We start from the raw sequence: 27,647 nt of genomic DNA, 5'->3' as shown, positions 1-27,647 counted from the left end.
TCAGTTTTATTGAAGCCACACAGTCAGTTCACAGCTGCCCTGACAGATACTACTGCTGCATCTGCCATCTGCTGCGTGAATACGTGTGTGTGTGAGCGAGTTCAACATCATAACTTTGGCAACACTTCAAAGACGATTCATCTCAAGTCACAGAGCCGTGCGGCGTCTAATAAGTTAAAAAAAAAGAAAGAAACACGACCCAACACAGTAATAAAACAATAAATTATAATCAGAAATGCTGTCCAGACTCAGTGTACAACCAGATCATCCGCAGGTTAAAAATGTTACACCTCACTTTGTTTGACAGCTGGTTAATAGAAAAATCACAAAAATGAACAATATGAACAGAATGTGCAGGATTATGTTCAAGCTGTGATCTCATGCAAGCACTAATACTGCCGACGGTAAAGAGGTCTCACACACACACACATGCACACACACACACCAGTTCAGGCTCTCTCATCAAACACAACCGGTCTCAGTCTCTGACTCCCTCTTGTGGTGGAGAGTTGAAAATCTCCTGCAGACACACTCCTCTGTGTCATCAAGCTGAGCCTAAACTCTATCCAGTTTTAAAAACATCCACCCATCGCAACATGCACGTGGTCATATATAACCAGAATATCTCTCAACCTTTTCCAGGAGTCTGCAGTGAAGTAGTTCAGTTTTTACAGTATCAAGGTTTTTGGCCAAGTTAAGACAATACAGCATGCAGCTTCGCCAACAGCAGCTTCACACTGTTTGTCAATTATAGGAATTAAAAATACTAATTACTAAATACTGAATGAGCAGCCAACAGATCCTAAAATGCAAATTTTATTGCCATAACCTGTTTTAACATTTACCGGTTGAATTTGCTTCAGCCTTAAGTGGCCTTTGAGGAGGTGAGAGCAGGTAAAATGCTGTCAGGTGGGAGTGTTTGTTCTTTATTTTCCCTCCATCTTAATAACCTTGAGGACATTTGGTATTTTGGTCTGTTGGTAGCATCTCACACACTCTCTGGCCCTCCTGCTGCTCTGCTCCGTCCTGACATTCAGGCGGATGGGAACAGCTAAGCTCCAGCTGAGCAGCCCCGAATCCCAGCCCGCCTCCCTCTGCTTCACATCCGCAGCAGCTGATGCAGCACAAACCGGTGGAACACGGCTCAGTGTTAGCAACAACAACCCACTGACCATGCCTTTATCCAGATATCAATTTAGTGACTAAACAGCCTAATCTTTACATGCTTATGTTAATCTCTGTGATGGTTTTATGTTGAGCTGCACCAGCACTTTACATTTCATTTAGCCCATCGATGCTAAAATCAAGCATACGCACACATGTGAGGCAAATCTTTAAAACGTCCTTGATATCTTGCTAATCTGACGAGGCATTGTGCCGCGTTCATGTCATCTGGAACAGATGGTTGAGATGGGAAAAACTCCCACCATCATGACTTGCAAATGGTTGTATGATTACAGAGGATTAAAACACTGTTCACTGACATTATTACACCAGATCCATTAAATTAAGGTTTGATATTATGATATTGAACAGTGGACTTTGGCCAGTGTGAGGCCTTTAGGCTTGTTTGGTTTTCAGGCATGTCTGTATTAGGAATTGGATTACAGAAAAAGAGGTGAGGTGAGTCTTAATTACAACTTGAATGTTGGTGTGAACGCTGTTTATGAGCCGAATCTCGTAAAAGGATAACTCTGATATGACATGAAGAGGGCTTCTGTCTTACTTTTCTCCAGAGAAGTTGTTCTGCTGTGATTGGAGCATTAAGTGAAGGGGTGGGGCTCAATTGCAAAGAAACGTTAAGTGAAGTATGCGTCTTTCTTTCCGTCTCTTTTCCAACATGATGCACATTAGCAGCTTGTACAGTTTGGTCTTTTCCTTTAATGCTGCCGTGTTGAGACATGAGGCTCGTTTTTCGGCCTATTAGTTTGTCAGATATGAGATAGCTCAACATCATGGGTGGGGGTTCAGTGCAGAGTGCTTCCAGTTGTCTGTGCACCTCGAGAAAAGAAGATAGTGAAGTAGCAAACGTTCACCAAACTGACAAAAACAATTAAATTCTGCTGTCGCTGAGTGTTTTCACAGTCCAGCCAACTTGAGGAAATACCACGGGGAGACACGGCCTGCATTGATTGAACGGTATCCATGGCAACAAGCATCATCAGGTGCATGAATACTGAAGGAGGTCGCTTCAGTCATATACTATTTTACGTCTGTTTAAAACCCTTTTAAATCAAAGACCTTAAGGGGCAGTTTAGTCTCGTACTGTAACGAGGAGTGGATCTAAATCAGCTCCTGGTTAGAGAGGGAAGAGGAAGGAGGCTGAGAGAAAACACACATCCACACGGATAACTCTGCTGAGTCTGCTGCTTGCCTGCTGTTCCTCCCATTTCCCTTCCAACTCCTTCAGGTCTACTCCCTGTTCCTTCCTCTGTCTTCACGCCTCCTCCTCCTCCTCCTCCTCTCTCGCTCGGCCCTGGAGACATTTTACATTTACATCACATTACACAGTCTGAGATGATGAGAGCGCTGTGTACCTGTCAGTCCCGATACAGTACTGCTCCTGCCTCCAGGTGAGGAGGAGGAGACTCAACACACACACACACACACATGCACACACACACACACCTGTCAGCTCAATTTCATATCAAACAGATGCACACACACACACTTTTTGTTCTCTGAGTGTGTTGCCGTTAGCTCGCTAACACACGCATACTTAACCGAGAACATGCAGTCTATCGCTTTCAGTTCAAGCGTCCATTTGTCACGCTGAGGATCATGGGATATGAGTCAGCCTCCCTCTTCTCAAACAGCTCAGGTGACTCCCGTTCGCCCATCGTCTTCCGGTGCTTTGTAACAACGGCCACAAAAAAATTTGCAGTGCAACTTCAAGTGTGTCCTTCAGCCTTAGGACGCAGAGTGAAATTCCATCCCAGCAGCATCTGTCCTGTCAGTGCTCACGAGCAAGACACCATAAGACCACCAGCACCAGGGCTGCAGCTTCCTTCATTAGATCCGGTGGGTCACACATATAAACAGGAGCCAGCCCACAGTGGATGTATCAGAGGTTGTATATCCGGTTTACCGTCCACACTGAACGTATAAATGCTTTGAGGTTTCTGTCGTTTTCACGCTGCTGCACCGTCAAGTCATTCTTTGATCTTGAGCTGGAGTTTGAGTGACATTACAGTCAGATGTCTTGAATTTGTTCGTCCGCACCTTCATGTGACGCTTTTGAGAGCACTTTTGAAAAGAAACATTTTTAGTTTGGGTGGAAAAAAAGCTTAATTTCCAAATTAGTTAGTGCAGAAATGGCCTAAAAGAAGACAATAAGCCCTGACTTTGTAAGCGCAGTATCCTGCAATGACTGTAAGGCCATTTGAGGCAAATTTACGATTTCGGACTATAGAAATAAAACTGTTTAGACTTGACTTTACTTTCCCTTCCTTGCAACTTTGAAAGTCTTATTGCACTGAACTGCACAGGAAGTGTGAAGGAAAAGCAAGAAAAAGTTACATTTTCAAGCTTTCAAGCTTTTCAAAAATTCAAGCTATAAGATTGAAAAGAAGTAGTCAACAGAACTTGGCTAACACTGTGGCCACCACACCACAGTATTTCACGGCTCTAATGTCTGTTTAAAAACACTGATTTTGACACTGATGGTCACTTTGTAGATACATGCTACTGTTTGAGAAGCAGGTGGAGCCTTATTCCAGCAGTCGTGCTGTAAGCCTTCGAAAAGACAGAACTGGTGAAACCCCGTCATACTGTGCAAGCTGCAGTCTCTCCTTCCGCCCCTCCTAGCAGTAGGGCCGGAATGAGCCGGGTGGCCCAGGTCCCACTGGCATGATTGTGAGGTAGTTGGAGGGCACGTAGCCTCTCTGCCCACCCCTCGCCTCCACCAGACTCCACTCAGGGTTCCCTCGTTTGTCATGGGGCTCCAGTACACGAACGGGCTCGCCGGCTCGAACAGAGACTTCGTGGTTTCCTCTCGCTGCGAAGTCATAGGCTGCAATCACCTGGAAGAGAGGACGCAGAGTCAACAGTCAGCCAGGTACCCTGTGAGGCTGCAGTGATTATTCCACAGCAGAGAACAAACGATGGGACGACAGACAACTTTGTTTTTCCAATATTCTTTGTAATAGTCGAGGGAAAAATGTCAAATTAGGCATCAGAGGAAAGGTTGTAACATAACTGGAAAGGGTTTATCCTCTGTAAAGTGGCCGTTTTAAGGCATCTCAGGCTCAATTTGTCTTGTGGTGTTTACTGAAGTCCTTTGAGGTTTTTTCCCCTTCAGCCTGCTAATGTTGCAGCACAGCTCTCCTTTACCACAGTCTGAAAATGACCCTCGAGCACAGGTGAGCGGATCTCAACTCATACACTCAAGTCAGCAAAATAGAAACTTAACTAAACTCAGACGGCAATCATCATTAGCAAAGAGAGATGAAAAATGAACAATGTACGCCTTCTCATTTGTAGCTGCTTTCACCAGTTAAAAAGAGAAACATCGCTGGCAGCGGGTCAGAATTAATGCTAATTCTGTTCTGTTAATTGAGTCACTTCATGACTTTAAATTCAATTTAAAGTTTAAAATTAAATCTGTCTGTTGTCTGGTGAAAACGCTCCCAGCAGCTGGCGTCTGTACTCTGCCAAAGCTCCTTCGTGAGGGAGGAACCTCCACTCAGCACCAATCAGAGTGGACTATTTCTTTAGCCAGCCAATCGTGTCAGTTTCAGGAGTCTCCTTCTGCACTGAGTCTATGACTTCAGTAAATTAACTTAATACTTTTGAACAAAGACCATCAGGATTTGGATCAAATGACTTGTGGAAAATATGGTGTGTCACATGAAGGAGCCTACAGCTGTTAATCCAGTGTGTGAGACACACATTTCATCCATATTTATGGAAATATAAGCATCATTTTGGACGATTGGGACAAAACTTCATTACACAAATTCAAAAAAAAAAAAAAGAGCAAGCACAAGAGAAGGCATGCACACAGGTAGAAATGTGCACACACACACACACACACACACACACACACACACACACACACACACAAATCACTGTAATATTCTCTGAAAAGGTTAAGCCCACTAGTTGTGTCTTGACAAATCCCATCTCATCACCCCACACACACACACACACACACACACACACACACACACACACACACACACACACACGAATGAAGGCTTCCTAATGAGCCCTGTGTTGGTATGACAGAGGGGCCCAGCAGTGCTAATATCTGAGTTTAGCCGGCTGCTCGGTGTCATTAACAAACCCTTCACCTCAGCTCACCTCACAGCTTCGACACTAGCTCTGCCCTGACGGTCTACACCAATTAGCATTTAATTACCATTTTGCCAGGCAGAGACAGGGAGGAGAAAAAATAAAAAGGTAAAGTGACGGCGGCTATCTGCTGCGGGGCGATTCACGCTGTAGGAGCTGAGCGAATACTTGCTGCAGCTACGTTTCTGGCGGAAATGAAAGAGCAGCGAGGAGCGTGATGCAGCTAAACGTGACCGGGCCACAAGTGTGAGAGAACGAGGCAGAGCTAAGACGTCAACAGAAGCCAGACTGGCAATTACTGATAATATCATTGTTTTCCAGGACGTCTACAAGCTGTAATGAGAAACGTGAGGAAATGAGAGTTCCAGCAGATGTGAAAGGACAGTACTGAAGGTGTGATGTGAGACATGAGACGGAGAGGACAGACGTTTCAACAGACATGAACCTCACACTGCTCACACTGAGTGAGAGTCCACTGTGGACAGGTCAACAGTCTATCACAGGACGTCCAGACAGACAAGCATACTCAAAGAGTACTTCAGGTACGAATATGAAGGGATGGTCAACATACTGCATTCTGATTGGTCAACGGTAGGATCTTCTATAATTCGAATGAGATGAAGCTGCATTCAGTTCAGTGTTGTTTGTCTCAGATCACAGAGAAAAGTGCAGTCAAGACAAATTTGGCACCTTGAAGTCGCTGCTACACCTTCATGACGGCGATGCATCATCTGTATTTTCCTCAGCCACTAAAAGAACAGTCTGGTTTTTGAAAAACTACATTTTCTGCAGTGGAAAACAGCGGTTCAGTGTGGAAAGAACAGAAAAAGACTTTAAAAAATGCTGCCACACTGAGGACGGGGCCACACTGAGGATGGGGCCACACTGAGGACGGGGCCACAGGGTGTGTATATTTTGTATATGAGCAGACTCAGGGTCATGGGGGACGGATGGGGGGAGGAGGGGGCATGAAAACCCGCCTCTAAAAGGTCACCAGAGCAATCACTCACTTTAACAGGCAGCTTGGAGGCATATCTCTGACACACACACACACACACACACACACACGCGCACACACACACACACACACACACACACTTGATTGCTAACGCAATCCTGCTTTCTCATCCACTCACCTAAATCTTCCTCTGTCCCATGTGCACACCCACATAAACCATCACACATTTACAAGCCATGACACCCCCTCTCACACTCACATGTGTTGCTCATGTAAATCAATTTCAAACACACACACACACACACACACACGCACACAAACTATCTATCTCAGCCTGCAGTACTACGTCGCATAAATTAACTCTCAACCCTTCACACTGTAACCCACTTACAAGGTTAAAGAGCTAATTAGCAACCTTTCCATTAATAACATGCACACACACACACACGCACACACAAATCAATACACGTACACTACTGTTCCCCACACACACTCCAGTTTGCCCTTTTACAGCTGGGTATGCACATAATTACACTTACACACACCTAAAAAAACAAGGAGTGCCTCTCTCTCTCTCTCACACACACACACACACACACACAGACAGACATGTGATAGATTGATGCTTCCGTAGCAGAACGCTGTCACATTAATCAGTTAAAGCTTCAAACACACAGAGAGTGTGCCATGTTTAATTGCTGAACACACGCACACGCATACACACACACACACACACACACACACACACACACGCACACGCGCACACACGCGCACACACGCGCACACACACAGTTTGGAGTCTGACTGCAGATCATTTTAACCCGGAGCAGCGAGCTGAGGTCGCTGTCGCAGCCAGTCTAACTCTCATGTTTGGCCTGTGGTCTAACGAGCACCTGAGCTGTCGAACAACACAATAAACACTAGTGAGACCCTGAGATGTGCTGATTGATGCTTTAGTTTACAGAACATTAATGTTGAACTATTTTAATTCACATTTGCACATCGACCATGCATCTTAAGCATTCAGGGACTATGAATGAACATGAGCAATCTATTCAGATCCTCGGCCAATCAGAGGGATGATGTGGAGTGAGTGTGAAGTTTCTATCATGTAAATACACCTGGATCACTCACCTGGAAGCAAGGCTGGCTCATGACTGTCAGCGGCCGGGCCTCCGGGGTGTAGGAGTGCCTCCTGATTCCTGTCACGCCCTCGGGCACGGTCAGGTGTGGCGAAGGGGGCGGGTCCTCTGTTGGCTGGTGATAACGAAGCAGCTTGGAGGAAGGAGCGTATCCTCTTCTGCCTGCATGCATCATACACAGATAAAGCAGGTGTCGTAAAAGCTGTAAAGTGTTATCATGTTACTGCACATTCAGACGGTGAGTGACGATTATTTTCACATGGATTAATCTGCAGGTTTCATTGTTTGGACAACAAAATGATGGAAAATAGTGGAAATGCCATTATTCCAGAACCAAAGCTGAAACCTTTAACTTGCCTGTTTTGCTCAATCAAAGGTCCAAAACACAAAAGTGCTCAATTTACTGTTGTGGAGGACCTGGAACATTTGGAAAGCTTCTGGAAAATTTGCACTTTCTGAGACTTTATTTTACTCTGGCTGGGGATAAATAAAGTTTTATCTTATCTTGTCTTCTGCTTAAAAATCTGACTTCATTTATTAATCATTTATCAAAAATACAGTGTTTTTATTGACCTTTGTAACGTTCAGTCTGTAAAACTAGAACACACTTCTAGACATTTAAAACTGGATTTATAAACTTTAGTATAAAGTATGTATGCTAACTTCTCTTTTAAGTGCTTAACCCAACATATAGAATAATCTGCTGAAATGCCTGGTGTACACTACAGTGCCTTTGGCTGAATGCTGGTTTCTTGCAATTACAACAAAAACCCAAAAGATGGCGCCAAAAAACTGCATTTAAGACAAGCTGCACTGGCATCAGAATAGATTCAATAGCAATACAGTCCAGAAACAACCAAAAATCCCTTTAAACCTCAGACATCAACGAGACACTGCAGGTAATGATTCCTGCTCTCGACATCTGTAAATACAGACAATAAATGATTTCCATAATGTTTAACATGGTTAGCCAACAGAGCTTTATTTCATGTTCATTCATACCCCAAACCTCCACCTGTTAATGATGACAACCAGCTCTTTTTCTCTACTTGAAGTCCACAATCACAGATGATAATTTCATTAATGTCTCAGCAGTTTCATTGTTATTTTCATTAGTATGGTGACAGAAAAACACATTGAGACGAAACAAATAAAAAACCACAAAGGTTCTTGTGGAGTAACAGCAGCAAGATGTTGGTTCTTACCTCCCGCGTCGACCAGCCACCTTCGTTTGTCTCCTCGACTGTCTGCCTCACTGATGATGGCCACCAGCTCCCCTTTGGCCAGGTTCAGGTCCAGGTCCCGGCTGCCCACCACCGTCCCCGTCACCTGGTAGATCTTTCCAGAACCGTGCTTATCCGTTAGCTGCTTCAGACGGCGCTGAGACGACGGACTCAGAGGCTGACAGAAGAAAACACGAGGGAGAAGAGAATGTAGAGTGAAACTGAAGGAAACTGAGAATTAATTGGACGTGATAAAAATGGGCAAGACGGGCCCGAGCAGAACAGAAAATGTTAATGTAGTAACACAGAAGTCAGCTACTTTGGGTGGAAACATGACAAAAATCATGAAAACGAATAATATGAGACATATTTCAGCCTCCCAGACAATTTCACAGTCTTTCTCAGAATGACAGCTTAGCAAAATAAATTCAACGTTTCCTGGTCACTGAATATGGGAAGTGATAAAGAAAGTTGCAGAACAAGAAGAGTCAGATTCTTCTCATCTATGACTGATGTCTCGTCACGCATGAACGATGTCAAGCTGGAGAAACGATGACTCAGCTTGGACAACATGTTGGACGATCATGAGCAGAGTACAAAACAGGGCTGCAGCTTACAATCATTTTCATAATTGATTTATCTGCTGACTAATGTCACAAAAATGCTTATCACAATTTCCCAGAGCCCAACGTGATGTCTACAGATTGCTGGTTTATTTATGTAGGTGTCCTGTCAGGTGACCCAGTTCAAGACATCTGAGGTTGTCGAGCAGGAAATAGGAACAGCAGGACGACGCATCACAGAAAACAATTGGTTAACAATGACATGCGAAAACCTATTGTCAATCGTTCCGCTCATGCATTTAATAAACACAGCATAACACTGCTGCTATTCCAGAGCACTAACCAGCTAACGTTTGCATGCTAGCATCCCATGTTAGCACAGTTACACAGAAATATGGCCATTAGTTTTTGAAGTGTTTAATCCTGATCTGAAGTTCTGCACAAGGGTTAGGACAGCGGTGCAGGATGGAAAGTCAGGTATCATCCTGAGCATTCATCCTCTGGGACCATGAGTGTCAATGCAACATTTTTGTGGTAGCAGATCTGATAGCTGCTCAGATGCTTCACTGCTAGCTTGGCTAAAACAACATGTGCTAACTATGAGCTGTGAAGTAAACACACAGAGCTTCCAAAAGAGAGAGAGAGGATATTTTTAAACACCCTCTGCCTCTGTGAAGTGACGCCTGTGGTAACTGGTTATACTGGGGTGAAGGTGACCGCTACACTGGTCTGAAGTAAACATTACTGTACTGACAGACATGACCTACAGCTCCTCCTGACTCCTGCTGCAAGCACACATACGATCCAGTCATTTCATTTTCATTTTTAAGTCGGTAGAACTGTGTCAGGCAGTTTGTATGCAGTTGTTAAAGTGTGAACATCCTTTACTGGACTGTCTTATGTGTAGTACCACTCCTGCAGGACTTTGGTGTCTCCTGTGACATTTTGTCCCACCACATCTTTGTTTTGTGGAACATGAAGCTTGTGTAAATGCTGCGTTGTGAACGCGTGCCAGTTAAGCAGCTCAAATATCTCGTGCACCTGTCAGGTGTCCGATGACAGTTTGTTGTGCTGATTGTGGTTTTAATGATATTCTCTGTTGATCACCACCTCTAACTGTTAACATTTGCTCCATCTTTGATTTCAAAAAACAGGCCTGGGTTCCAGAGAGTTAATCAGATCAATTAAGCACACACAAGCCCAAAAACACATGGTCTGCCTCTGTCAGGTCTGTCTGTACCAACCTGGACAACAGGCGCATTGAGCGTGTCCTCCACACTTCGACACAAAGTCTCCAGCCTCCTCGCTCCTTCCAGCACTGCAGACTCCGCCCACCCCCAGAATGCACTGGGGCTGATAGAGCTGTGAGGGAGCTGGAAAATGAGTAGAGAAATTAAATGAAACCTTTACATCCTCAGTGGTTAGCGAGCTGGAAAACAGATACCTCATGGTGTTTTTTACTTGTCTGGATAATTGATTGGCCGTAAGATGCAAGTAATTAATTTCTCCGTCTCACTGAGTGACTAAACACCGTGCTAACATCTCAAGAAAGCTCAGCGCTGTCTTGAACAACACATCGGTTACAACCTGCATCCTTTCATCAGTGCAGAGGCACAGGTGGATAAGAGGAGGAGACTACCTGTTGCGCGAAGCTCTGGAACAGCTGCTCCATGTCTGAGGCGAGGTCTTTATGCAGACAGCTGAACGTCCCCAACATGCTCCAGATCATCTGCAGAGCCAGGCCGTTGAACTGAGGGAGCTCATTGAGGAGCAACGTGTTGATTGTTCTGAAAGAAGAAGAGAGGTTCACGTGAAAGTTAGCTACCACCATTTATTCTGACTTTTACACAACTGCACAAAACTCAATATTGGATTTAATTAACATTTGATCATTTCCTTACATGAGCTCTACAAGCTCAAACTGTGTTTTTAACACAACTCTTCTAAAGGGTGTAATCATATAGATTTCAGGGGAGGAGGCTGTAAAAATAGAGCCACTGTCTGGATTCACACTGACTGAGAGAGACTGGACTTTGTTAGTTGGAGTCAAACAGCTGAAAGAAGCTGCATTCAACAGTTCAAGCATAAAACTGAAGTGGATACATCTCTACTTAAACTTCATAAGACTGGTGACAAGGGCCAAAGCAAATTAAAACCACAGTGGAAAACTACAAAAAGCTTAGTAATGGTTTCAAAGTGTGGTGACTATGAAGGACACGTCTCCTCCTCTTTCAGAAAGAATTTAAGTGTTTTGGACAGACTGATCAAAGAAAGTTAAAAATGATCATGAGCTCATGACAGCTACATGTTTTTAGCTTTTATTACAGATAAGGTGGTATATGTGGGTTTGCACCTTTTATTTGCCAGGTGTATGTTAGGATCAGGACCTCAGTAGGACTCATATGGACTGATGCACTGACTCTCTGTGGCCTGACCCTGCGACACCCACTTCCCACCCATCAGTCCAGCCTGTGACTGTAAAACGATCCCTCCCTCTGTACCTGTACGTGTTGGCCACAGCCTGTTCGTCATAGCTCAGACTGGACTTGTCACAAATCACTTCATAGTCGAGCAGCTTGTCCAGCCTTTTCCTGATCAGGTTCCTCGGGCCCACCAGGAGGTCACGGAGCGCGCACAGCGGCTTGTGGATTAACGTCCTCATCCTCTTCTCCTATATGGAAGCAGAAATGATGCTCCCGGTTAATGCTGCTTATTAAATCAATCATTTCAGACCGGCAGGCTCCATTCTTCACAAAGAGACAGTTTACTTTTGATATCTGATGTTTTTGCCTTTTACTGTGATGTTGCTGCATTAGCTTAAGTAAAGGATATGATGAGAATGTCGGGTAGACTCACAAATGAAGGAAGAATCCACTGTCTGAGAGCTGTGGTGATCTCCTTGTAGCAAATAGGTGCTTTCTCTCCATCCATATCAAAATCAAACTCCTCTGTTTTGCAGGCCAGGAACCCCTGCAGACCAACAACAGAAGAGGAGCAGTCAAAACCTGCTCAGGTCTCTGATGTTTGTGATTCTACGAGGAGATTGTGGGATCACTGATTTCACCAGTGTTTGTTTTCAGTTTTCATGGTTCACACTGGTTGCCATGTCCAAATTAGAGCTTGTGAAAAGATGTTGTTTTGTGAAAATGCAAGAAAACTGTCAATTATCCCAGCAAGAGGACACTGTTACTGGCTTGGTGAACTGGCCTTGTTTTAGTAGGAAAATCTGAAAAAGAAGGAGGTTACAGTGCTGCTCCTGGGTGGCTGGGAATAGAAAGAGGAAAAACAAGATTATTTTAGAGTGGAAAGGTACACAGAAACTTCAGGAGCGTCTGAGTTTACACAGTGTGACTCATTAGCATCTTCAAGAATAAATATCAAGTTATGTTCCACTTGTTCCACTTCTCCACCGGTCACAAGTGACAAGAAAGTCACCAAGTCTTTGCACGGGCTGGTGCAACCGGACTGCAGGAAATGAATAAGATATGAGACAGAGTGCAATCATCAGCAAACTGTGTTCACCAACAATGGTTTTACGAAATGCAGCATCAAAACCGAAACAATCAAAGAAAGAGCAGCAGATGATTTGTTCAGTGTCTGGCTGAGATGTCTCAGTTAATCAAAATTCAAATTTACAAAATGTTAAAGGATAACTTTCATTTTTTACAACCTGGACCTTATTTGTAGCATTAAATACGACCATTTACCCACCCAGACAACTTTGGTGGCATTTGGGGTCGTTTTGAAGAAATTAGCCCCAGAGGAGCGGCCCGTATATCCGTATAATGCGAGTACTCGGGGCATCCATGCGCAGCCTCTATATAACGCATAATCTGCGGCGAAACTCGTTCATATTCCAATATTTTGTTATGATATGCTGGCGCTATTCCCCTCTGAGGTATCTTATCAACATCCAGCGTCTCAAGACAACTACCTCTGACGTGGATGATGTCATTACCAAACGCCGGGCGCTGCGAGCAGCCAGCCACAACACGGCTGACTCTGCGGCGGTCGGCTACGAATACGCAATAACGAACCATAGCTGTGCCAAACTACAGCTAAACTAGCCGACCGCCGGCTCAGAGGGGAATAGCACCAGCATATCATAACAAAATATTGGAATCTGAACGAGTTTCGCCACAGATTATGCGTTATATAGAGGCTGCGCATGGATGCCCCGAGTACTCGCATTATACAGATATACGCGCCGCTCCTCTGGGGCTAATTTCTTCAAAACGACTCCAAATGCCACCAAAGTTGTCTGGGTGAGTAAATGGTCGTATTTAATGTTAGAAATAAGGTCCAGGTTGTAAAAAACGAAAGTTATCCTTTAATGAGAAACACTTGAAAAACATGATGGTGTCTTCAGGCTTTACTTATTCTTTTCAAACATCTCTGTGATCTCATATGAGTCAAATCCTGGAATAGATACAAACACTCCAGTAAGATCTGAGCAGTAGTTTGTAGACACAGTGACCGATGACCTGCAGTGTAAAACTAAACAAAAAGAAAAAACACATTTACATTCACAGTTTCCTGAGTACCAGGGATCAGCAGCACTGCAGCAGTCTGGGGTTTAGTGACTTGCACAAAGGCCAATAATTTTTAACATATCAACAGCAAAATGTTAAATAAGAGGCATTTATCTATTAGTCCGCAAAATGTAGGAAGATTGCAACCCACCTGTAGGTGGTGCAGGTACGTCTCCACGTTCTCAAGCAGCTCCAGGATCCCGTGCTCCAGAACATAAAAGAAACCTTCCAGGGCGTCAAACTCCCCATCCACCAGCTAGAGCACAGCACACAGGGAGACAGAACAGAAAAAAAGATCCTTTTTAAGCCTTTATGTCACTTCTTAAAACAGGAATGGGATTTTGATCTGAGGGAAAATCACATCCACACTTTTGCAAGCTCTGTAATTGCTCTTATTTCTCTTTTTTGAGTTTTTATTAGAATACATTTAGGGTGGTGTGACTCTGACTTGGCTTGTGATTTTAGAGTTGAAGTATATTTTTTTAGTTGCATTAAATCACTGAAAAAGTGTCAGCTAAAGGATTCAAATATACTCTAAAAAATGCCAGTGGAAAACTTTTTCTGTGCACTTTTTATTGCTTTGGCTGTAAAGTGTCCACTTTCTTCACTCGGCTGCTGGATCAGCTGGATCAGCACCTGTGAAATGATGCTATACAAAGTTTAGGAGCCTACAATTTGAAATGCTTAGGATAATCACTTGTACCAAACCTCAGAATCCCTGTAAGCACCGCTTTCCATGTGTTGGAATACAGTCATATATTGATGCATCATTGCCAACATGGTTTGTGGACACCTCCTTCCCATTTTCTGTCCAAAGTCCTACTATGTTAATCATTCATTTCCAGTAATATGCATCAATCCTCCTAGGCTGTGGCTGCACCTGTTTTAATCACCACATTATATCAAATAGCTTTAAATGACAAGTGAATGCATAGAAATTTGGGTTTTGCAGAGCCTCAGGGTGAGATTCCTTTATATTCTAAGGATGTGCAATGCAGCTGCAACATACATACCGCACAAAAAAAGGAAAAAGATGAAGCAGCAAAATGTATTCTAGTCAGCAGCTATGAAAAATGAAATAACAGGAGACATGTGAGGATCCTCATGGAGCTGGACTCTTTGATCGGACCTGAAAAACCTCACTGGACCGAGAAGTGTAACCAAAGCAAAGCACAGTGGAGGAGGCCAGAGCAAACAGCAGGTTCAGTAAACAGTCATATCATATGTTTTCTCTGCAGTTTAATCACTTGTCGGATTAATTATTAACTAATGCATCGCTGCTGGAGGGAGTGTGTGTACTGGAGGAGATACCCTGAGGTATATGCATCATTAAACATTCCTGTCACATGTTGCTTCTTTCATTCATATGGGAGAGGTTCTCCTATCTGATGCCCAGGCTCCGTGATTGGTCAGGGTCAGTTACAGAACCGTTTGCAGGGATCCTGTTCTTTAAACTCGGACTCATAAACTTCTATCCTACCTTAGGAGCTATTCCAGTCTCATGTTTGATGTGCTGGCTGAGCCTCGCTGTCTTCTTTGCGATGCTGTGGGTGTTGAGGCGGTTGATCTTGTCCTTTATGGTCAGGGCTTCTGTCTTCTTGTATTTGTCAGCTACAATCATAGCATGAGGGACAGTTAATAGAGTCAATTAGAGAGGCACTGCTGCCTTCCTCTGTCTGTTGTGCTATAAAGGGAAATGAATCCCTGACTCTTGATGTGTCAGCGCCTTGCTGCACTTACTGGATCACACAGGTCTGCACCATGAAAGTGAGTAACTTTACATTTTCCATTATCAGCTCATATGAAAATAGGCTGAAAGGTAACTCGTCTCACCAACTTCTCTGAAGCGTTTGTATTCATTGATGCGACAGTTCAAGGCGATGGAGGTGTGAGCAGTCTGCTCCAGAAGGTCATAAGCTGGGTGACTTCTGTCCGTGTGTTTCTGGATGGTCTGCAGGAGGAGGGGGTAGCGGGCGATCCGCTGCACCGGCATCACCAAGAAGAAACTCAGAGAGGTGGCGTTTACTTCAGGCCTGGAAGTATGGAGGGCAACAGAGAACAGTGAATGTAAGGCCTATCATTTATCCACGTTCAGGTGTGGAAATGTTTTTCATTTGTTTTAAGTGCAGCTGGTCCCAGTGTGAGACAACAGAAAATGACAGAAACCTACGCTGAGGTCTTGATGACTCGCACGATCTCGTTCCAAAGTGCCTCCTTCTGTTTGTAGCTGTTCTCCACCACCGTGACGTTGTTGTAGTTGGCCAGGTATTCCCTGTAGGCTGCTTCCAGGTCAGACGACAGGCTGAGGAATGAATCACCTGTAGGGAAAAAAATCATGTATTTATTTATCTATTTACATATAAAAAATCATTCTCAGTGCACAACAGTGATAAAATAAAATATAATTCAGACACCAAAAAGATAACAACTTTAAAATGCCAACAGACGCAAAAATTAGCTGTACATTTTATTTATTTTACTTATCTATACAAACAGGAATAGTAGCTCATTAAAGAAAACTAGGATTATTGTAGAATTGAAGGCTTTGAAGGAATTTAATAAAAAAATATTATTTTTTGGTGAAATAGGGAGTTCTTATTATACTGACATGCATGATTCCAGTGAATAAGTGAGAAACATGCTGTCTTAACTTAGAGACTACTTGTCCGGAGGAGTGACAGAGAGCTTCATCACATGGTGCAACAACAATCACCTGAAGCTCAATATCAGCACAACCAATCAGCTTGTGGTGGACTACAATGGCTAAAATATGGACGCTGCTGCAGAGAAACTACAAACTGTAAAATTTCACATACACATGTTCAACCCGGCAGCACAGACAATCGAAACAATCAGCACAATTTCAAGGTGGACGCCCAAGATTAGAGTCACCAGTTCAGCATCTGACCAAATGGTCACAATCTGCCTTCTGTTCCTGAGTTATGTTGCTTAATAATGGCCAGAAAAATGTTTCTGCACAACATTATGATGTCACAGTGAAGCTGACCTTTGACCTTAAATACACATGCACAAGAAGAACATTGTGGCCCAGACAGACAATACTGCACATCTTTAGCTGGCCTTTAGCACATATACACACAGTAAAGTGTGCAGCAGACATTTCCAGGTACAAAGCACGACAGGAAACTCTGGTGTGTGTGTGTGTGTGTGTGTGTACGTGCATTAAACTGAGGATGCACCCATGACCACATCCAGAGGCCTTTCTGAGACGCTGTGAACTTGGTGACGCTCAGATGAATGCAAAAACCCCATCTGATAACAAGAGACAGTTTGTTTCCTGTCAACAAGTGTGATCAGAGCAGTTGATCAAAAAAAGCAGCGTTTCAGTGTTTTACAGAAAAAGCCTCTGGAAGGGAGCAACAATCTTAGCAAGCGCATGTTGTTAGGTTAAAAAAAAGGCAACAGCGGTATGAGGAGGGAGAATACTGGCAAGCAAAGTAAGCCTTATCTCATACAGAGTGTCTCCAGGAAGAGAGGGTCTCCAGGCTGAACCAGCTTCTGGTCCAGCAGGCTGAGGAGTCGACTTGACACGTCAATCACATCTTCTATGTAGAGAAACATGCTGTCCAGGTTGGCTGGAGGCGGCTGTGGTAAGCAGGCAGACAGAAAGCTAGACTGATTAAGACTCAAATATGCAGCTTAGACGCACATGCAGGAATCATTTAACTCCAGTGAAAGTCATCTCCCCTGACTGCAAGCTCATTTTTTTAAACTCACAAACATGTTTTTCTGATTTAATATCAATCAATCAATCAAACTTTATTTATATAGCACTTTTCATCCATTTAAAATGCAACACAAAGTGCTTCACATAATAAAAGGATACAACAACAGAAAGAATAAAAGCATAGTATGACAGACAATATGCCACTCCCAGATATATACACACATGCGCTCATACACACACACACACACACACCATGAGGAACCATGTGAGGAAACACCTATGGGAGCCAGCCACACCGAGAAGCGCCACAGCCTACGGCCACCGGGAGCGCCGCCACAGAGACCACCCCGACGCCGATGGACAGGGGCAGACTCCACACTTAATGCAGAGCCGCCCCAGTCCCTCGGGCCCAGGAGGCCTCCAGGGCAACGCCCCCCATGGGCAGACCGGGCATATATCCCAGTGTGGAATCACTGAAGCTAGAAACTAAAAGACTATGATTTAATGTGAATCATTTGTGGAATTATAATGTTCAGATGTTAAAAGACAAAACATTACATAAATATTAAAAAAAACAACATCAGTGCAAATTAAACCAAAAAAATAAATTCCCACATCTGAGTATCACAAAACTGCTGATAGCTCAAATAAAAGGAGTTAACTCTGAGTCACAACAGGTACTTCAGTTTTTATAGGATATTTAGCTGCAGAACTACAGTTCCTGGCTGAACTGTGTCATTATAAGAACATTAAATTTATTTACATATTCAAATGAAACATCATGTGCAACATGTGCAAGTGTTTCTGCTCCATTATAAGAAAAATGTGTAGAAGAAAAATGCAGAGCTGATAAAGAAGCGTTTTGTTCAGCTCCATTCTGTTCCAATGAGAGAAAGTGGGCACTGCTGGAACAATCAGCGCATTGCCCCCGAAAACAAACCAGCAACTTTCAGCCTCACAATGGCACCATTCATCCACATATTATTCCATTTCTCTGTCCAGTCGTCCTCCACTCTGCTGCTTCCCTCAGTCTTTCTCCTGCTGTCTTTCCTCCATCTATCATATTACTTGACCCACCCTTTAACACCCTTTTCACCTCCATCTTTTATTCTATTTCCACGCGTTTGCATTTTGTGTCTCAATTTTACATTGGACAAATGCCACATAACACAGACAAATGTCTTTCTGAATGTCATCAACCGTGCCTCCATTCACCACTTCAGTTAAATTCTTTCCCTCAACAGGTCATCAGACCATAATCTAGCTGCACTCGTTTCCCTTCATCTGCTGTTCCCTCGGTGTCTTATCATTTTCATGCTCATCCACAGCTCAGTCCTTCCATCCCATAAAGCCTGATTCCATTATGTTTTATGAGGCCTCATTTCATTACTGCACCGATAATAAACGACTATTTGGCTGTAATAAGGTAATGTAATGAAAAGCTAACGATAATAAACCACCAAGCAGCCTCTGCGTAACAGCTCCTCTGCGATGATTCTGCAGCGCCGGTTCAGCGTGGGGTGATTACTTTTTATTTAAAGGCACAATCAAAGGAGTCGTCCCCAATTAAATCTCAACACACAGAACAGTGGAGTCATGTGGTGGGGGATGAGATGGTACGCAGTGCGGAGGGTCCGCTCACTTTCTTCTTCCTGGAGCATTTGACAGCATCCAACAAGCTTCATTAGAACTGAGAAATGAATTCTCCAGCTGTGGCACTTGGTCGAAACCTCCAGGAATTGCTAAATGGACTTTATATTCAGAGTTTTTGCCAAAATCAAGAACGCACTGCCATCCTCCAGCTGTGATACTGCAATCTCACTATAAAATATTACTAATTACTTTATTTTATTAAAAATCAGCATAGTTTGTTTATTAAGTTCATACTGTACCTGATAATGAATGAACTACAGTAAAGGCAGTCTTGTAGCTGTGCTCCAATGTAATAAATTCAGTCTGAATTTTGCAACAGAGCAATTAAAAAAAATGCAATAAAATAATTTTATTTACAGAAATACTCCAAACATCCTGCAAACTGTCGGTCACATGCACTTTATTTGAGGAATTTTGGTAGTAAATGAACATCTTTTACATTTGGTTTCTTATCCCACTCGCCTGTTTGTGAGACTGAACTTTATAGTAACTGTTTCCCGACTCAAATATCTTGAGCAAGAATTTTGTTGTGAGATTGTTCAATTCATGCATCGACAAGTTTAAATCTCAAAATGTGAAATTTGCTGCCTGTCTTTGTTTATCATCGTACACTAAATATTATGTTTGGCATTTTGGACTGTCGACAACTGACAGCACAACTAATGTGAAGACCTCCACTTTGGGTTCGAGAGTTTCAGCCCGTTCCCAACATTCATACCTGTAGTTTCTGCAGGTTGGTCCTGATGGTCACCGTGCTGACTTGCAGCAGTCGAAGGTAGTTCCTCTCAGACTGGACCAGCTCCTCTATGGCCAGCTGTTGTCTCTGTGCTGCCCTCTCTTTAGCTGCCGCTTCCTCTTCTTCGGACTTCTTTTTGGCCTCCTTCTCCTCCTCTGCCAGCCTCTCCTCAGACACTGAGCTCTCCTCTGAGAAACCACCCTGTGAGGAGAGTACTGTGGGAGCGTTTGTATGTTCTAGTTCTGAGGCCTCTTCAAACACAACCGACTCCTCCTCTGTACCGAACGCCTCGTCTTCAAACTGATCTCCCTCCGCGGCTCCATCCCTCGTCTCCTGGAGTTTCTCTTTCATTGAGTCTTTCCTGGCGACCTTCTCCACAGCTCCGAGGGGAGACCGAGCAGACGAGGCCGGTTTAGGGAGAGGCAGTGTGAAGGAGGAGGGCTGAGGCCTCCTGGGCACCTCCATGCTAGAGATCACTGTCAAAGAGACAGGCAGTTTACATTGTAATTTTGCACTTGGAAGTAATATTATATCATTTTCATTGTCACTGCTAAGCATCTCTAATATTAAAAAAGCATTTTATTAAGATTTAGAGTTGAGCATGCTAAGTAGAAAAATATGAACCCCCTGGTTTTTAATTTGCAGGTTTCCGCTGCAGAGCACGGCCATGTTAACAAGACGTAAGCTTCCCGTCATTATTGACTGTGTGAGTGTGAAGGGAAACCGCTGCATGGTGTCACATTCTTCACTCCAGTGTGGAGCAGATGGACCAGATGTACAACAACACTGGATGACAGGATCACTCCAGAATTAACCATCAAATCGTGAGAAATTCAGTATCTTGGTCACTTAATGGTAAAGACATACATCAGCTCGAATAAGCAGCTTTAGCGTCAAACATAGAAATCAGCTGAACTTTTCTCAGTCCTCCCTCTGTTGGTGTCTTGCTTTAACACAGTTTAACGCTCCTTTGTTATCCAAACAGTGCAAGAGACATGTCAGCAGCGGCTCATTTACATGCCTGCATGAGAAAACACAGCTTGTACAAGCTGGAAACTGTCATCATGCTGTTGGAGACATTTAGTATCACGTAAAGAAGCTTTTCAGTTCATGCATGTATGTAGTATGAAGTGAATTATTGTGAAAACTCCATTTTCATTTTCTGCCTTCTGTTATCCACAAACCACCAAAGTGAAGCAAGAGCTCAAGATAAGTTTTTCTGAACATCTGGTTCCAGATTTATCTTCCACAGGAAAATTCCAAGAATTTGAAGCCGACACTGAAACAGTCCTGCTTTTGATTCAAGGTTAATCTCTTGGAAGTCAAACACGCTCATATGAGGATGGCATTCATAACTGCATACCCCTGCACACAGCAGCAGAGCTGCAGATGATGGCTTTGTGTGTACTGTTTACTCCACAGAAACTGCAGAGCGAGGAGATGTATTGTCATGCGTCATCTGGGCTGGAACACCACGTGTTGGCCCACCGGGAGGCTGGCAAGCTGCTTACAGGGCGACTAACGCCGCCACCGTTGTGACAATTAGCCATTACATGGCTCAGATGAACGGCCGTCTGTGGCTTTAAAGCTCTAATGACAGTTTTATTTTTGACTGATTCAATTCTAATGTCAGCAAGGCCCAGAGACTCTTCCAGGCATCACAGACTGAAGGGCTGTTTATTCTTCAATGCTGACGCTGGTATGACGCCAGAGTTTCACGACTGATACCAAAACAATCCTTACTCTGAGAATTACGGGACAAAACAAAACCTGTAAAATACAGTCACCTGTGGTGCAAACCACCTTTGTGAGGTTGACTGTGTCCAGATTCAGACTTCTGCATTCTGCAAAGTTCTGCATTCTTGTTTCATTCTTATTCTATTATTATTATTCGATTCTATTTGATTCATTATATTCACACAGGACACTCAGCAGCCAGTTTATTAGCGACACTTGTCTAAAACTGAGGCTGTCTAATGCAAGAGTGCTGCATGAATTCATGAAGGTTATGCTGTTCAGTGTTTGTTCTACAGTGCTGTTGATTCAGCTGTGTTTAAAGTGCACTGGGTTACGCTGACATTTGTTTCTCACATTTTCCACAAGATAAAATGTTTTCAATTCATTCTTCAGTCTCCTTTTTTGTTATGATTGCCTGTACGACTACACTGGATTGTATTTTCGGCTGTCCATCACCCGTGCATCGCTATTGAAACAGATTATTGTGACTGTCATTTGGATCTAATCCGACCACACGGATTTATCTTGAGGTTTAGGGGTTTAGCAGCACATGGTGACCCAGAGTTGGAGATAACTGAGATCTACAACTAGAGCTGGGTATCAAACCTCAACACTGTTTTGAGTACTGCTGGAAATCAATCTGCATTGCAACACTTGCTTGTTCAGCTTGTTCTTAACTATTTTGTTCAGCAAAAGTTCTTAACAGACTGTTTGTGTTCAGACAGAATTTAACATTTGAGACTTAATTTTCAGATAAAAAAAAAAGCAGCTTGTAGAAAAACATGTTCAGAACTCTAAAAATAAGAGTATATTTTGGGAAAGGAAACTCACACTGGCGCTACCCATAAGCTCTTTACAGACCATTATAATAATCATGGCTCACAAACACTCAGCAAACAGAAGACTCTAAGTCACAACCTCACGCAAAAGCTCTCTTTACATCCCAAAACAAGTGTGTCAGAGCTCCAGGCTGAGACGTTTGCTGCCCACAAGCTGCACCAAAACCTCACCAAACTCCACCATTCTGACGACAGAGGTGAGTATCGAGTGACAGTGTGTGATCGGAAAGCATTTACATGAGCTCAGACTATCATTACCTTGTGCAGAATCCCTGATTTAGCTGTGGTGAATCTCGATGTCCCCTCTCTCTCTCTGTCTGTCTCGTCCCAAGTGAAGCAGAAATCTGCTGCAGAGACGCTGCTGCACTGAAAACACACACACACACACACACACACACACACGCTGGTGTAACTTTCTCCAGTGACTCACACACATCAGTCTGCTGCTGCTGGGCCTCATGTGGCAGGAGTGTGTGAGCGATTATTCACGAGTGTGTGCGTGTGAGAGAAAAACACAGTGTGTGAGTATGTGAGGAAAGGGGGGATGGGAGTGGAAATGAGGGTGGGCCGGCTGTTTAATAGAGGAAAAAGAGGGGAGGGGGAGAAAAGGGTGGCCACACACACACACATGCACGCACACACACACACACACACACACACACACAAGCTGCTGAATAAGCTGATTGACTGCAGCAGCTGGTGGGAAGAGGAAGTGCTGCTCACCCAGGAAGATGCCGATTGGCTGGCGAGTCTTCACAGCGGAATTAAGGCCCAATCAGACGACACTTGGAGAGGTTTCATGAAACACTAAACGGACCAGTGAGGACTGAGTGTCGAAGTGATTGAAGTTTTCCTCTCACAGGAAACAAAAGCACCGCGGGACGGCCCATCCTCTTCCAATCTTCTGGTGGAAGGTAACAAAGAGAGATTTAGAGCTCACTCCTTTGGATTTTTTTCAGTCAGAAATAAAAGTCAGTCAGAAATAAAAGATGCATGCAGGTTGTATTCAAATGAAAGTTAAGGGGACAGCACAACCATACACATCCATTCAATACTGAAGGTTCACCCAAAAGTTCACCTAAAGGTATCCAGCCGTGCAAAATGATATAGCTTTACAGTATCTGGTGTTAAATAGAGACACGTGTCAAAATACAATGGAAGACAATGGAATTTCACTTGTGGCACTGAAAGCATTGATTGAAGAGATTTAGATCTATGCAGCAAATACTGAAACGATCTAAGTGTGCAGAAATCTCTTCTATCAGTTTGGACTCATTGATGCTTGGGGCAAAGATTTCCGTGGTCATCCTGCTGCAATAAGCATTTTAAAAAGGCATGTAAATGTGACAACGACGCTAAGCTAGCAGCTGTGTGAGCCTGTTCTTGGGCACAGCTGTGCCTAAATTTGTGCTAAACACTAACATCAACACTTCAACATGCAATAAAAATGCTAATATTTGCTGATTAGCACTAAAGCCAAAGTATGGCTGAGGCTGATGGGAATGCCATTAGTTTTGCAGGTATCTGGTCATAAAATAACGTGCTGGACAGATTAAAACTTTCACCTGATGATGGCACTAGGTGGAAGGTTAAGGGATCCCCAAAAAACAGACATTTATCTCTATAGTTGAAAATGCTTCCTGCAGCACGGTCAAATGCTGCTTTAATGACATGCACCTAGAAGAAGTCCTTGTGTCCGTGACCTGTGACCTGTCAAACCCAAAAACACACTTTAACTTTCAAAAGGTGTCTCAGTAAACGTGTCACTCGGCTTCAGTGGTTTCGTATAGGTCCATAACACAAGGTCAATCTGTCGTCGCTCACGATAAACCTTCCTTCAACACAGAACATCTGTTGTTTGATAAAGTGCACACACGCGATGTTGCTGCAAATCCAAAGAGTACGAGGGTGGAGATTTATTACTGACAGACAGGACAGTCTTCTTTCATCTTTACGTCGGCCATCTTTGTTTACATGTTTTATCAGAGGAGGAAGATGTCAACACTGGACTTTCATTTGATCGCTAATGACAGAATATTCTGTTTGATTATGTTTCCTCTCCTTTAAATGACTCAACTTTTTTTTTTTCCACTGTTTCTCAAAAACAATGAACACAGACTCAAATGGCCGTCTCAGTATGTGCTGATGAGTACAATGAGATGATGAGACAATGACCGAATTCAATGCAGTCAGACGCGATGAGTCTGGAATGAGGGAGGCAGGAAGGCAGCAGCTAATCTGGTTCATCAGATCAGCGAGTCGGGCAGGAATGCTGCAGGACGGGATTCTTTCACCAGCTGACTTATTTGATCTGACGACAACTTAAGGTGTGTTGCTGAAGTTTCTGCAAAGTGACGACAAACTTCAGGAATTTATCCGACTCCCTACAGTGACCTATGAGAGCAAATCTGTTCCTCAGCGCCAAAACCTGCTGTTCCAAGACAAAAAATGCTTGATCCCTAGAAACCCTTCAGCAAACCTGCCAACGCTGCGCAAAATATGTTTTGTTATTTGTGTGAACTCCTGCATGATGCATAACACAGCAGCATCAGCGTCTGATGTTTTAAAATACACATCAGGTGGCAAAACTGCTTTTTCAACAATAATAACGGTGGTTGATGCAAGTGTTGAGGTGATTTTGCCTGCTTTTTGTTGGTTTTTTTTGGTTTCTGTAGGTTAGCCGCTAACTTCTTCTTCTCCAGGTTAGATGCTAACTGCTGCTAGGAGCTTTTTTAACGGCCTGGTGGTGGGTCTCACACATTACACACACCTGTCCAGTCCTGCCAGGTAGTCAGACCAATGAAACTTATCAGCTGATATTAGCTTATTGAAGATGTACACAGTACAGTACAGTACAGTACTACATCACAGTACAGAAATTCATAACTAGGTGTGAGGTCCTTTAGAAAGACTCTCACCACCATGTTTTAGAGCACTGACAAGTTGATTTTTTTTTTTGTCCCACTCAGCTTGTGTCTTGGTCACAGTTCTCTAAAAACAAATCTAAGGAACCCATGTCATAATTTCCTGTTAATATTATGTGTTTATGTTAAATAAGTACTACCAGCTAGTTTGTTGTTGTCAGATGGTTTAAACAGTCAAATATCAACAACAGCTCTTGCCTCAAAACCAGGTATCAGTTGAGGTATAACAGACAGTATTTTTTTTTATTCTGATCTGCACTGGAATAAAAAAAATCTAAATCAAAAATGCCCTATTCATGTTCTCAAAAAAGGCATAAAGTTCCCCCAAAATACTTTTAAGAAAATCCTTGATTCACAGCAAAAATGAATCGCTCGTTCTCTGTCTGCCATCAAGTTTTTAAGATATCCTGCAAACAAACAGCACCAGCTGCATGTCATTGGTGGAGATGTTACGTGTTGTTTAGACTGTAAGACTTCACTAAAGTCCTGTCTTTGCAGTCTGAATGCAAAAATCCTTCGAAACAAAAAACAGGGACCTCAGATTATATGCCATGACTTTCTGTGGGCGAACATGCACAGACATAATGAGTGATTTAGTCTGAAAGACTGTGCAGTTTTCCATATCGAGTAGAATTGTGCCTCTTTGACAGGAGAGTTTCTGAGTTAGCAAGATGTCATGACTGCAGTGGGAAGGTCATTACAGCAATAAAGAACATGTAAAGTGTTGTGACTCAGTGCGAAGGCTAAATGCAGAACTGTGCTCACAGTAATTGCAGGGTTGGTCCAGTTCTTGGCTTGTGTGCATGTGGCTTTCACATAAAGGCTTAGCTTGACTTTGGTAGTGTGCTTAAAGGAAATTATTATATGACAGTCTTTGATATCAGACGTGTGATACCAGCTACAAGATAACAGAATCCTGCATCAGTACAATGTTGACATGTCCTGAACCGCAAACGTCCAAGTCTGTTAATAGCCCACATTAAGGTCTTCCAGCTGCAGACTAAGATGAGAAAGCAGTGATGGAAACAGTGATCCCATTCTGCCTGTTTAGTCAACATTAAACACCCTCCCAGTCAAATCTTCAGGCCGCTGCAGCATTAGCCACAGTGAGTGAGGAGTCGCTTCAGGATGACTCTGAGCGGCAGCAGATTAAGGGCGCAAACTCTGGCCTGAACTAGCAGCAAAGTGATTGTAGTGAGTTTATGCTAATGTGTGCTGCAGGGTGGACAAGAGCGGCTACATAACTCTGATTTTGAAGAAGTTAAAGCACTTAAAGTCATCTTATCCGAAGGGAAACATGCTGCAGGCGAGAGAACATAGGAAGTCACCGACAACTCAGTGTGCATCACAAATGCAAGCAAGTTATGCAAGATACACAAGAACTCATGTGACTCCAAACTGTCCACAAACTGAGTGGAAAAAGCATGTTCTTCCACAGGGGAGGATGCTGGATGCTGTACATTCATTTAGCAACTTCACATGACAGGTGTTATGGTAGGACAGGTAACAAGGCATTGATATACTACATATTAAAACAGATTTTAGACTGCACACAAATGAATTAAAGTATATTTCCATCATCCTATACACACTTAGATGTAGCTTATGTAAGACGTTTATGTGACATATGTGCACATATTCCCCATAATAAGTCCAGCTTCATGTGCAACAGGTGAGTATATTACAGGAATGTCATTTCTATACTAAATGTAGTTGACAGGTGTCCTTCAGGTATCTGTGAAACCTGTCCCCCAGTGCCTGCTTTCGTTTAGCCGTGAGGTAGCTAACAGCACAGCTCATCGTTTGGAGGGAACAGGAGATAAAGGAGCATCTACCTGTTTTGATCACATGATGACAGAGAAGAGACGGGGTGGAAACCACTGAATACGATACATTGAATTTGGATGTTTTAAAGCATTTTCTGTACTCACGCTGTCACCTGTATCAGTCGGTGGACACATGTGTCGGAGGATTTTTAAACAACAGAATCTCGTTGGCAGCAAACTGCCGAGCAGCGATAAAAAGCCTCGTTTGGTTTAAGGTTGCGGGATCATGCGGTCAGTCTGGTGTCGTGTGTATGGATAAAGAAAGCCGAGAATGAAGAAGAAATTAGATAAAACGTTCACCTGTCTGTTGCCGCCCTCTCCTCGTATGTTTACTCCCGCTGTGATGCACGTCCTCTGCGTCTCTGACGCTGAACTCCCGTTCACCTGTTGTCACTCAGCAGCCTGTCAATGTCGCGACAACAACAGACGAACATGACGTATGCGGTGAATACTTTACAAAATAAAAGTCCCATAAAAAGCAGCAACTTCCGTGTTGTTTTCAGAGTAAAAGCCGAGCAAGAAAAATACTTC

At 43.4% G+C, this 27,647-nt stretch overlaps 1 protein-coding gene across 4 annotated transcripts; it reads right to left on the bottom strand.

The window, feature by feature from the left end:
• arhgef37 (Rho guanine nucleotide exchange factor (GEF) 37) lies at positions 1-27,469 on the bottom strand. 4 transcript variants are annotated; one of them, XM_041944759.1, is made up of 16 exons: positions 27,417-27,469; positions 23,090-23,267; positions 22,625-22,732; positions 19,773-20,266; positions 17,190-17,319; positions 15,884-16,031; positions 15,547-15,746; positions 15,194-15,324; positions 13,865-13,969; positions 12,038-12,151; positions 11,683-11,852; positions 10,821-10,968; positions 10,426-10,554; positions 8,601-8,796; positions 7,388-7,557; positions 1-4,022 (listed from the first exon to the last, which is right to left on the bottom strand). In XM_041944759.1, the coding sequence occupies exons 4-16, from the start codon at positions 20,253-20,255 to the stop codon at positions 3,804-3,806; spliced, it is 2,343 nt and encodes a 780-aa protein (XP_041800693.1). In that variant the 5' UTR covers positions 20,256-20,266; positions 22,625-22,732; positions 23,090-23,267; positions 27,417-27,469; the 3' UTR covers positions 1-3,803. The 4 variants fall into 4 exon arrangements, with proteins under 4 accessions (XP_041800693.1, XP_041800692.1, XP_041800696.1 ...); XM_041944758.1 differs by having other exon boundaries at positions 23,090-23,270; positions 27,417-27,468; XM_041944762.1 differs by having other exon boundaries at positions 22,625-22,727; positions 23,090-23,270; positions 27,417-27,468.
• Between the last annotated feature and the right edge of the window lie 178 nt (positions 27,470-27,647).

The sequence above is a fragment of the Chelmon rostratus genome, chromosome 9, assembly GCF_017976325.1.
Source record: "Chelmon rostratus isolate fCheRos1 chromosome 9, fCheRos1.pri, whole genome shotgun sequence".
NCBI lineage: Eukaryota > Metazoa > Chordata > Actinopteri > Chaetodontiformes > Chaetodontidae > Chelmon > Chelmon rostratus.
This window is presented reverse-complemented; position numbering and strand designations above follow the sequence as displayed.

Coding starts and splice junctions, on each gene's coding strand:
- arhgef37 (XM_041944759.1), bottom strand. CDS start 20,255: ATGGAGGTGCCCAGGAGGCCTCAGCCCTCCTCCTTCACACTGCCTCTC. Junction 13,970..15,193: donor AGACTGGAATAGCTCCTAAG/GTAGGATAGAAG, acceptor GCTGTGCTCTAG/CTGGTGGATGGGGAGTTTGA. Junction 12,152..13,864: donor CGTACCTGCACCACCTACAG/GTGGGTTGCAAT, acceptor GTTGGTCTGCAG/GGGTTCCTGGCCTGCAAAAC.